This window comes from Diabrotica undecimpunctata, chromosome 9, assembly GCF_040954645.1.
Source record: "Diabrotica undecimpunctata isolate CICGRU chromosome 9, icDiaUnde3, whole genome shotgun sequence".
Lineage (NCBI taxonomy): Eukaryota > Metazoa > Arthropoda > Insecta > Coleoptera > Chrysomelidae > Diabrotica > Diabrotica undecimpunctata.
Window position 1 is genome coordinate 34,397,354 of NC_092811.1, and position 12,630 is coordinate 34,409,983.

Genomic DNA, 12,630 nt, shown 5'->3' on the forward strand with positions numbered 1-12,630 from the left:
GGTCTCCTAGTTTATTTAGGGCACACACGCAATCCCATACTAGCTTAGAATTTACCTCTACAGAATTGAGTACCTTAAGCGCTGCCTGACTATCTGTGAAGATGGCAACTGAACAGAACGTTCTTTCCTGCCTTTCTATTTCTTTTACGCAGTGATAGATTGCAGTTATTTCCGCCTGGAAAACTGTCACATCCTTAGATAGACTTACCGGGAAATCTATCCCTTGATTTGTCCCTACTATGCCGGCTCCCACACCCTCCGATGTTTTTGAGCCATCCGTGTACCAGGTAGCGGCAGCTTGTATGGGTACACCTTTATTCCAGTCTTCCCTGCCTGGTATCTTAATTGTGAACTTATTGTTAAAGCTATATCTCGTAACTGTTGCATCGATAGGTTTCCCCATCACAATATCGGCTTTTAGCTCCTCGATTAGCTTTCTGTTGTCAGTACCATGCATCTGGCTTATATGTCGCTGACTATGGATTAATCTGTGCATCACGGATCTGGCTTCGCCCTGTATAAAGATATAAAGTGGTGGTAGATTCAACAGGACTTCCAGCGATGCAGTAGGAGTTGTTTTTAAGGCCCCCGTAATACACAGGCATGCTAGCCTTTGTGTATTACCTAGCAGCCTTATTGCTCCCACTTGCTGCGTCTTTGTCCACCACGTCACCGAGCCATAGGTTATCATGGGTTTAATAACCCTTGTATATAACCATAGAGTCATTTTGGGGTTAAGTCCCCAATTCTTACCGCACATTCTTCTACATCTGCCCAAGGACATAGTAGCTTTCTGTGTGGTTTTTAGAATGTGAGTATTCCATGTAAGCCTATGATCAAAATATACCCCAAGGTATTTTGTTTCTTTGGCAAATAAAATCTCTGTTCTTCCCAGCACCGGTGGTTTTAGGCCTTGTAGTGCTGTTTTTTTGGTGAAGTTGACAATTTGTGTTTTCTGAGCATTGACTATCAGTCTCTCTTGTTTACACCAGTCGTCAACTATAGTTAGGGCTGCTTGCATTCTCTCAGAAACTACCTGAGCAAACCTGCCCCTGACAACGATTGCTATATCGTCAGCATATCCTAGACAATAAAAGCCTTCTGTGGACAGATTTCTGAGGAGATCATCTACCAAGGTTGCCCAAAGTAGAGGGGACAGAACTCCTCCTTGTGGACAGCCTCCACCTACTTTTGCTTTGATGGTTGCTTTACCCAGAGTGGACATTACTGTCCTATTCTCCAGGGATGCCCTTATCCATCTGCATATTACCGCAGGTGCGCCTCGTCTACTCATAGCCCCTATCAAAGAGTTGATGGTAACATTATTAAATGCCCCTTCTATATCTAAAAAAAAATCTATGTATTATATATGTATTAACTACAGCTACAACTGTACAAGCTAACTACAATGTACAGCTAATAACCCAAAGTGGTTGATGCTGTTATCAATAAAATAAAAAAAGCATGTTAAAATATTGATAATTATTTTTAGAGTCAAGATCTAAAAGAACTTTTGTTAATAAGAGACATAGAAAACACAGATTTAATGCCTATAGATCTAATAAGAGAACATCTTCCTGATAAAACATGGATTGGATTTTTGCCATTGGAACTATTTGACAACGAAGAGTTTGACATCAGGTAAATGAGTCTTTAACGATGCAACAAAATCATAATTTACTAGATGGGTAGATATTTTGAAACTACTATCATTGTATTGAGTATTTGATCAGAATAATCTAAGTTTTTCTATTCCAAGTTGCCATATTTGTTTAGTCTGGCATATAAGGTCTAATAAGCCACTTTTTATAAAAAAGCATTTTATAAAATACCAAAATATTTTATAAAATACACTAATTTTATGAAATATAGAAGCACTGTCTTCTCTCTGAAACTGCAAAACTTCGGTTTGTCCATGCCAGTGGCGCACCAAGAATTTGTCTGAGGGGGCGGTTTTGAAATTTATGCTACCTCCATTTTGAGTCCCTAAAATTTGGGTTTTAGTTTAATTTAAAGTACTAAAGATAGCAGTGCCAAAGATTCAGGTATCTATTATCCTGCCTACCAACTAAAACCACACTCTCTTACTTGTGTGCAGTTGACTGTCGCACGTACCGTACTCCGAAAGTGGGGTGGCCACTGTAAGGCTGACGACATTTTTGGAACACTCCCTTCTGTTATCTAGATCTTATCTATTGTTCTGAAGCTATTTTCTTGTTGCATTTTAAAGTAATTACTATTTTAATGGGAATTAGCCACAATTGAAGGTTAAAATAAGTTTATTGACGTTTGACATTAATCCAACTTGTAAATACAATACATTTTGGAGACGGCTTCTCAGTATTCTCGTTCTCCCCCGCCAATCTTCCCGGTCTAAGGCATGGTCCTCCTCCAAACCTCTTGATTCCATCGCTCTTCTAATTCCTTCATTCCATGAACGTCCAGTTCTACATGTTTTCCTTCTTCCAGGGGGCTTCCATTTGTGAAGTTTTTGAGGCCAACATTCGTCAGGCATTCTCAATGTGTCCAAACCATTTTGAACCACCTCTTCTTTCTATTCTGTCAATGACCGTTTCTGTAGCATTCATATTATTTCTTATAGAGCCGTTGGTTTTCCTTTCCTGCCTTGATGTTCTAGCACTTCTTCTCAAATAATCCATTCCAACTGCCAACAATCATCTCTTTAGGTCTGCATTAATTGTCCATACTTCAGAGCCATAACAAAGAACTAATTCAACAATGGTTTGCCCTATTCTTTTTTTGTTCCTTTGGGAAATGTTGCGATCCGACCATAAGGAGTTCAAACATACTGATTAATTCGGTGTTTAATTTCGGTTTCTCCCAAGCCGTTCTTAGCAATGAGTGCACCTAAATATTTAAATTTTTCCACTTGTTTGATTTCCACGTCCTCGTCTATCAACACTTCAAACCTTGCATCTGAATTGATAACTTAATATTTTGTTTTTTTCATGCTGACTTGTGACCCCCATTTTACATATTCTCTGTATAGACGCTTTATCATCAATTCTAGATCATAAGAATCTTGAGCTAGGACGACTTGGTCATCTGCAAAGTTCAGGGAGAACAGTGCGTCATTTCCTATGGGGATCCCCATTTCCTGGCAGTGGTTTTTCCAATTTTGGAGGGCTGCCTCAATATATAAATTAAACAGTAAGGGTGACATACTGCATCCTTGTTTTAGTTCTTTAGTTACTTTTATTGGCTCTGATAGTCTATTTCCGATTTTTAGTTAAGTAGTATTATCCCTGTATATTTCTGTGATTATTACTAAAAGGTATGGACTAATGTCGAGTTGTTGCAAAGCTAGCCACAATTAAAATCTTGGAACTGTATCATACGCCTTTTCTAGGTCCACTGTTCCACTCTTCTTGCCATCTTTCCATTGATCTTTTCCTTTCTTCTTTTTTTTATAGCTGTTGTCAAATGCTCTCTTCTCTCATAGAAATGTTTATTTTCTACTGCTAAAACATGCAGAGTAACACAACCCGTGATAGTCCACAAGGCCAGATACAGTCCTGTAGGCGCATGCTACTCGCAACAGACTCGTTCTGTCTACTTTTGTCATAAGCCTAATATTAGGTATTTATATCTAAATATAATGAAAAATATTATTAATTATTGTGTATTTATACAATAATTATTGTTTTTTTTTTAATTTAAAAAAAATAAATGTCATAACAAACAATACTTATCACTTTTTTTACATAATAATCATAATAAAAAAATAATTATTGTGTTCTACATATTCAAAAATGGTAATTTAATTATTCAATTAGCGTTTTGGATTTTTTGTATTGTGTGTGAAAGGCAAGTTACATTTTCCTACTATTCTTTATATAATTTTTACTTTATATGCCCTGGGAGGGTTTTACCCCCAAAACCCCATTGGGTGCTCCACAGGTCCATACGGAAATCAGTACAGCCAAAACTGCAAAAGAATTATAAAAACTGTGACACAACTCATCTAAATAATATGTAATATTACTTACAAATATTAAAATTATTAAGAATCTCTTCGTATTCTTCAAGTTTTATCTTCTATCGAAGATAAGAAATCATCATGGCTATGTGGACCTTGTTGACCGCTCTAAATAGTTCTACACTACTGCATTCACCATTCGCTGAATATTTTAAGCTAGGATCTTCGTCTTTCCACATTTCGCTTTTTGCACGAATTTTGCCTTACATAATAAGTTGTAATAATGAGGATTTTTGCCCTCTTATCACATATCCCACGTACTCAAGTTTTCTTCTTTTGATAGTTAATATTATTAGAACAGGGAAATAAGCAAAAAAAGTACCCTATTTGTGATATTCGTCCGGCCAGGCAACCGGCCGAGTTGTTTTGAGTAGTATGGACCTCTATAACAAGAACCTATATGCTTCCTGCAGTCGATCTTTTGGACTTAATTAATTATTAACAAATTAAGGTCAAAAAACGGTACATTTTCGCTTTTTTCGTCGATCAGCAAACAGTAAAGCGTTTACAGAAACAAATTGAAATACCGTTGCGACCGTTGCGTTTTGGAATACATAGACTTGATGATCGTCCAAACTTTAACGTTTGAAACACATTGTTTACTTCTTACCACAATCTTAATCTTATTTTAATCGGAAGAATATGATGCTGTTCATGATGAATAAATAGTTCAAACACAAATGAAATCTTTTATTTGTTGAAAAATTGTTATAAATAAACAGCTTCCCGTGGTAAACTTTGGGTTAACTTTTTACTGTAATGTTGTAGCATAATATTTATTCTTTTATATAAAATAAGAATCAGCTTATGGGTAAAAAATAAACAATGTGTTTTAAACGTTAAAGTATATTGATTTGTTCATTAATATTTTAAACTGACTTTTTTTTTTAAATTCGATGTATAACCTATTAAAAAATGGACTCGAAAAACGTTAAAATCGGCATTTTTCAGCATTTTTAATTGTTTAAAATAAGTATTTTACGAAAAAAAAAAAAAAAATAAATAAATAAAAGAATACATTCTTAGAATAATTCAAATTATTAAAAGAAAGTAATTTTGAAGCAAAATATATTTTTTTATAATTTGTTTAAAAAGTGGAAAATAAATTAATAATAATAAATAAATAAGTTGCCATGAAAATTTTTTCATTCATTTTTCATTTTCATTTCTTTGAGATTTTTTGTTTTTAAAGAAATATTAGTAACTACCTACTTTAAAGTAGAAAAAATTGAATAGGATAATTTTTTTTGTTTCATAAAATCTATTAGTCCAAGATCCCAGAGCGATCAGACATAACTTACTTTCACACAGATAAAACCTTATAGTCTCGCGTGCTTTGAATACCTGCGTATTTATGAAACTTGCTGAGTGACACCTGGGCAGGTACCAGGTGAGAAAGGCAACTAAAAATAAGAGCTATTTAACTTAAATTTATATAACTGATTTTTATACATATTTTGTAGAATATTATTTTGAAAATACTGTAATAAGTGTCAGACACTTGTTATGGACCAGAACTTTTGTCAGACGCTTTAAAGCTCCACTAAAATTAAATGAACTTTACTTACTCTTACATGTCTGATTTTTAAACATGTTATTAATGGAACTATAATAAAGTTACATTTAATCAGTCAGACAAATTAGAATGACCAAACATCCCTTAAACACAAAAATTAGTTACCCAGAAGTATGAGCGCGAGAGTGCTGTGCGCATGAGCCTCAGAGTAAAAAATTCAAATACATTAAGAATACTTACTGTTTTCGATCCTATTCCGATTAGATATTTTTGCATTTCTATTTTAATATGATGAACTCTAGCATTAAGATAAATATTAAAGTAAATGAATGTATTGAATATATTTGGGATAATTAATTAATTCGGAGCAATTTGGTTTCATAAGAAATTATATTTGCTTTATTGTAGAAAAGATACCAGTTAGGATATCTTTGGGTATAGCTTTTAAGTACGACATCATGATATGGAATGGTCCCAAATGAATAAATAGGTTGTCAAATTTAAGTGCTTCAGTAGCTTGAATTTGTAAGGCTATTTTGGCAATTGCAAGATCATAAGTAACTTGAATGCAAGATTGTTCAACTTCTTCGCAAATTTGTAAGCTTTGCTCCATTGTTTCCAAAATAACCGATGAATTTGTAGGCGATGAATTTATCGGAGATAGATAAGAAACAACTGGCTTTTCATTATTTTCATTATTACTGATCAAGGTATTGTAGCCAACCCACATCGGAAGATTTGGTAAATGGCAAGCATAGCTGATCATCCAAATTATATCAATCTTTTTGTATAATTCATATATACCAATAAATCAATTTACAGGCAGTGTTTCTTCAACTTCATAAATAGAAATTTGTCTATCGAACTATCAGTCATCTTGGGTTTTTTCATGTATGGTCTGCTATCTATCTCAGTAACCTCTAGCGTTCTGCGTCGTCTTTTTCCCGATATTCCAGGTTCTTCGCTGGTGGCAGAAGACAAATTTGAAGTTTCTAATTTATGTAAAGCATTTGAGTCTACGTTTTGATAAATTATACCAACATATGGTGGATTTTTGCATGGCGTAATAAGTAGCTTCAGTTTCCAGTTCTTCTACACCTGGATAGCTAATGCAATGACCATATCTGTGAATTATGTTTATTATATTACGACTACTTGTTAAGCTTTTTAAAGATATTACGAGCTTAATATGCTTTGACGTTTTACATTTACCATTAAAGACAGCATATACAGCATCCTGGCTCAAAGATTAAACTAATCGAATACATTTCTTATTATTTTTCCTTTGGTTGTTACTTCCTGCAATCAGAGTAAAATAAAATTGAGATAAGCTTTCCGGCACTGAAACTTCACCGTCTTCAAGATTCTGTACAGATACTTTAATAGGTAATTTTTTTTCTCAGCTTGTAGTACTGATTTCCTTAATATTAAAGCAGCTTTATTCAAAATGTCCTGATCCTTTAAATCATCCAATAACTCCTCATCAATAACAGAAACGTGTTTTGGAGCAAGTATCTTCTTATTTTGACACATTAGGAACTTGATCTCCTTCATAAATATTTTGTTTATTTTTGTCTCTAAGTTATGAGGAGTGAAATTACCTATAATTTCTTTAGAATTTTCTGCTTTGTCGTTAAATAATTCCATGTACAGTCTGTCCCAAACCCTTCTTTCAGTGCGTCACTAATTTTGACGTCATATAGGATTTTAAGAATGTCGAGAATTATTGCATGACATTTTAGTTAAATTTGACAGTTGTAGGATCGTAATCTCTCTTTTTCTAATTGAAAATAATTTAATAATTTTAATATTAGTCTTTGTTCTTTCTCGATATATTTAAAATATTTTTATGACAATAAATACAAAATTAAATTTTCACTGTAAAATGTCTGATAATACTAACCTGGAATGACAATTATCATTTTATCAGTTGACATTGTGAAAGTACTGTCACGATCTAGACAATCTGCGTCAAATTATATTTATGCGCATCGTTGATTGGATATCTATTTAGCGTATTCTAAACTCCAACCAATTATACATCCGTAAGCAGAATTAGCTTTACGATAAATAATTTTCTAAGTTCTATGTATAATAATCACAGATACACGTTTTTTCTGTCACTTCTAGCTTAATGTGTTAGAGAGAATTCGATCAACTATGACGCACTGAAAGAAGGGTTTGGGACGAACTATAGTGTCTGTGGAGATAAGTAAGAAAATAACGTCGTTCTTTTTCTATAACATTTTTTTGTATAAAACTACAAACTTCATCAAAAACAGCTTGATGACGCTGACGAAGAGTATGCCAAGGCGTTTTAATTGTATTTTTCTTTATCGATATGTTGTATAAATATTCCAAAATGATATTTTTTGTGGTAATATATTGTTGAATCCGTTACAGCTTGCACTTTCTCAATTAATTGCTCTGAGTCTTTCTCGTCATCTTTTAATTTCTTTAAGAAATCGTTTCTATCACACGCATGCAAAGGTAGTTTATTCAGTTTATGTCTTTTAGTTTTTTGGTCACAATAAATACATGTCTGGTTTCTGTCAGTATTCATATCACTTTCAAATGAAATATGAGAAGAGGACTCAAGATCACATTAAAATGCAACACTAAGATCTTCCAAATTACATAACACCGGTTCAACTGATTCTAATTCAACACTCGACTCCACACTTGGCTCAGGTATTATAATAAATTCAAGTATAGTACTAGCTGAACTTGAATTTGACACTACATCTAAATCAGTAACTGTAGAATTATTTTGTTGACTTGAGGTTGATGCTGTACATAAATCATTATTAATATTAGAATTACTTGGTAAGCTTGATGTCGACGCAGCTGATATATTTTCAACAATACTTGATACATCTGTTTTTTAGCATTTTTTGGTTTTTCTGGAATGGCGGAATAATACTTCTTTGGCAAAGCAGTAAAATTTTTGTAACATTCTCGATGATCACCATTATCACACATATCATCCGGTAAAACTAAGTCTTTGAATTTTAGGTTATGGATTATTCGCAGTTTTAATACAATTTCGATTTTTTTAAATTGCTCTTTAGTAAATAACTTTAATGCATTACTGGATTGTTTACAAAATATACATTTTGAATTGTTTTCTTCCATGACTTTCACTATTGCAAATAACTTAATATTACTCACAAACTGCACGATATAAACAACAAAAATAGGTGCTCTGACAGATTCGAACTAGACTAGATATTATAGGTTAGGCCCAAAGGGCACATACACAGTAGAGTAAAAGCACAGCACTCTCGCGCTCATACTTCTGGTTAACTAATTTATGTGTTTAAGGGATGTTTGGTCATTCTAATTTATCTGACTGATTAAATGTAACTTTATTATAGTTCCATTAATAACATATTTAAAAATCAGACATGTAAAAGTAAGTAAAGTTCATTTAATTTTAGTGGAGCTTTAAAGCGTCTGACAAAAAGTTCTGGTCTATGACAAGTGTCTGACACTTATTACAGTATTTTCAAAATAATATTCTACAAAATATGTATAAAAATCAGTTATATAAATTTAAGTTAAATAGCTCTTATTGTTAGTTGCCTTTTCCACCTGGTACCTGCCCAGGTGTCACTCAGCAAGTTTCATAAATACGCAGGTATTCAAAGCACACGAGACGCTACTGAGACTCTAAGGTTTCATCTGTGTGAAAATAAGTTATGTCTGATCGTTCTGGGATCTTACTCTATATTATAAATAAAATATTTACGAAGTTTATTGAAGAAGTATATATTAGAGGAAATGGGAGCCCATTGATACGGTTTTTTTATACTTCTAATTTTTCCGGATTTTAATGAATAAAATGAATAGAATTTAATAATAAAATGCAATTTTTCGTAGAATGCAGTAATAACTAACCTATTTTTAATAAAACATCTCTAAAATAGAGAAATATTAACAAAAAAAAAAAAGATATTTGTGTAATTTTTAAACGCAGTCAATACATCAAAGTGCCCCACATACGGGGTACAATGATTCAACTCATGAGGCAGTTTTGTACAGCTAGGGGTACATTAATACACTGTTATAAATAAATAAAAAAATAATATTTTAATGCAATTTATTTGCAAATCAAATATGCGCCTTTGAAATGTAGACCTATAGAAGAATTATGAGGATTTCCTGGGTAGATAGAGTTAAGACCAATGAAGTACTGAGAAGAATAGATAAAGAGAAGAAAGTTGAACTTACAATTAAAGAAAGAAAGTTACAGTATCTCGGACATGTGATGCGGGGTGAGAAGTATGGCATCCTGCGAGGAAAGATAGATCGCAGAAGAAGCATCGAAAGAAGACGAATTTCATGACTTAAGAACGTGAGAGAATGGTTTGGATGCAGCTCAAAACAACTATTTAGAGCTACTGCCTCAAAAATTAAAATAGCTATGATGATTGCCAACCTACGTAGCGGAGATGACACCTGAAGAAGAAGCAAATCAAATATAAACAAATGTTAATAAAGTAGTAACATACTATTTTACTGAATGTTATAAGAAGCGAGAGTTATGGGAAATCTGCAGAGTGAAGCTGTTTGATTCGTCCCTGCAGTAACATTCTTCTTCTTCAAGTGCCATCTTCGCGGCGGAGGTCGGCAATCATCATAGCTATTCGGACTTTTGAGACAGCTGCTCTGAAAAGTTCATTTGATGTACATCCGTACCACTCTCTCAGGTTGCGCAGCCATGCCATTCTACGCCTCCCTATGCTTCTCTTTTCTTTTATCTTTCCCTGCATAATCAGTTGGAGCAAGGTGTATTTCGCTCCACGTGTAATATGTCCGAGATATTCTAATTTTCTTGTTTTTATTGTATTTAAAATTTCCATTTCTTTGTTCATCCTTCCCAGAACCTCTTTGTTTGTAACGTGTTCTGTCCATAATTTTTTTCAGAATTCTTTTGTACACCCACAGTTTGAATGATTCCAGTTTTTTCATTGATGTCGCATTCAAGGTCCAAGATTCCATTCCATAAAATAAAGTCGAAAAAACATAGCACCTCGCCAACCTAACTCTTAGTTCCAGTTTTAAATCCACTAACATTAGGCATCGGTAATTTTAGACAAACGTCTGAAAAATTGACTGAAGCTTCATCTTTCACATCAGGAAAAATAAAAGTCCGCGGTTTCTTCCTTAGATAAGATATAATACGGTAGTCCAAGCTATCATGTTTGGCCAAGACTTTGCCCACATAGTGCACAACTGATTTCTTTTTTTCAAATATTATTACTAAAAAGTCACCTTCATATATATTTTCTGGGAATGGTTGGAGCAAATCAGCAGGGCTATCATCATTTAATAACTCTGACAAATCCGATGATAAATCCATCGCCTCGAATTCTTCAGAACAACTTGTAGAACTATCACTTTAAATTTTTTTTATTTTAGCAATTTTCTTTGGGATGTTACTAGAATCAGCAAGAGATACAATATTCCTAGCAGTTCTTAATTCTTTGGCATGGCGTCTTTGTTCTTTAATCTGCATCTGTCTTTATTTGGTATTGTGTAGTTCTAAAAGTCGTTCCTTCTCGGGAGTGTGAGTGTAAATACGTGATTTACCACGTTCCTTTCCTTTTCGTTGTTTTGCGATTTTGTTTATTTTTGGGTAAGGTCTTACACTCTCAGGACTTTTAAGGGATAATTAAAGAAGCAGGTGTTGACGGTCGAAGTTGAACAGCGCCAAATGACGATGGATTATCTTATGAATGTGATTGCGTTGCTGTGCTAGGCCCAGGTTGAGCAACTGAGAACTCTGTAGAAACAGAAGGATTTTAAAAAACGTTTGGGTCTGTTGAGATTACATCGGAAGCATAAATGTCGCAAGAAGCAAAATCCTCATCAGAAAAAACAAGTTTTTTGAATGGGCGAATGCCTGGTTTTATAAATCCACTAGTAATGTTCTTTCCCGTGAATGCTTTAAATCATGCTACTTTAGCAAGAATTGGTATCTCATAAATGGTTAAGGCTTTACCTGGGTGGCCAGTATGCCAATCGTTAAAGGAAACTTTTAACTTGCGTTTAAAGGGACCAAATACAACCACATCAAGTGGTTGTAACTTGTGCGAGGTATTTGGAGGAAACGATAAATAAAGTATGCCATTCGCCCTGGAGTAATCGACAGCTTCAATTGATATATGTGATTCGTGGTTATCTCATAGCAGCAATATCGGATTTTCTCTTGAGGAGCAAGTATGTTTTTGGATATGTCGTAGTGCTTCTAGGTATAACTCACAATTCATCCAACCAGTTTTCGTAGCGAGGCCTAAGCTTCCCTCAGGAGCATCATTTATGAAGTGAGGTTTATATTGAACTCGTGAAAAAATAAATATAGGGGGTACAGTATTTCCAATAGCTGATACTATACCACAGAAAGTAACCAGTTCACCCCTATCAGCAGAAACGATTTGTCCGACTTGTTTTTGTGTTCTCTCGGCTAAAATTTTGGGCGTCGTCATTACGGTGGTAATACCTGTTTCGTCAATATTAATTATCCGATTTAGTGTGAATGAGTATTTAGTAAGGACACACTCATAATTTTTAAAGAATTCTGCAACTGAGGTTTGGTTGAATCCTACTGACCGTGCGAGACTGGTGTTTTTATGTTTCCTTAACGTTATGTTTACATTTCTTTTACGGAAACCTGAAATCCAGTCCTGCCCTGCTACTTTTGTTTTGTCCCATTTAGAAGGATATTTGCATTTCACTTGTTTGGCATACTCGTAAGCTAAACTTCTAAGTTGGTAGAGAGTGAGACCATAATATATCTTACTACAGGTAACTATATATTCATTTAATTTCTGTTCTTGATCTACGGTAAAAACTTGCTTTGAATAATATATAAAAAAACTGCTGAAATTTTCTTGGTCGTTATAGTATCAGTAGCACCACATACGGTAACAAGTAAGCAATAATTTGTATTATGATGTTTGAGTTAGAATCACTGTATAAATGTTCCCAGTGTATCAAGGGGCCCCCAGTTCCCCTAATCATAAATATTTATTTTTTACAATAAAAATTACCTCAAATATTCAAAAAAAAAATAAAATTAAAACTGAAAAAAATTGTTTAAACAAATTAG

At 33.8% G+C, this 12,630-nt stretch overlaps 1 protein-coding gene across 2 annotated transcripts in view; it reads left to right on the forward strand.

Moving 5' to 3' along the window:
- LOC140449818 (dynein axonemal heavy chain 1-like) overlaps nt 1-12,630 on the forward strand; it is a 1,063,244-nt gene that overhangs the window by 14,935 nt on the left and 1,035,679 nt on the right. For both annotated transcript variants that reach the window (XR_011951893.1, XM_072543176.1), the window contains exon 3: nt 1,493-1,641. Coding sequence is in view for 1 of the 2 variants with exons in the window: in XM_072543176.1 (XP_072399277.1) it covers nt 1,493-1,641 (149 nt within the window). In the remaining variant the exon portion in view is untranslated. The remainder of the gene's footprint in view (nt 1-1,492; nt 1,642-12,630) is intronic.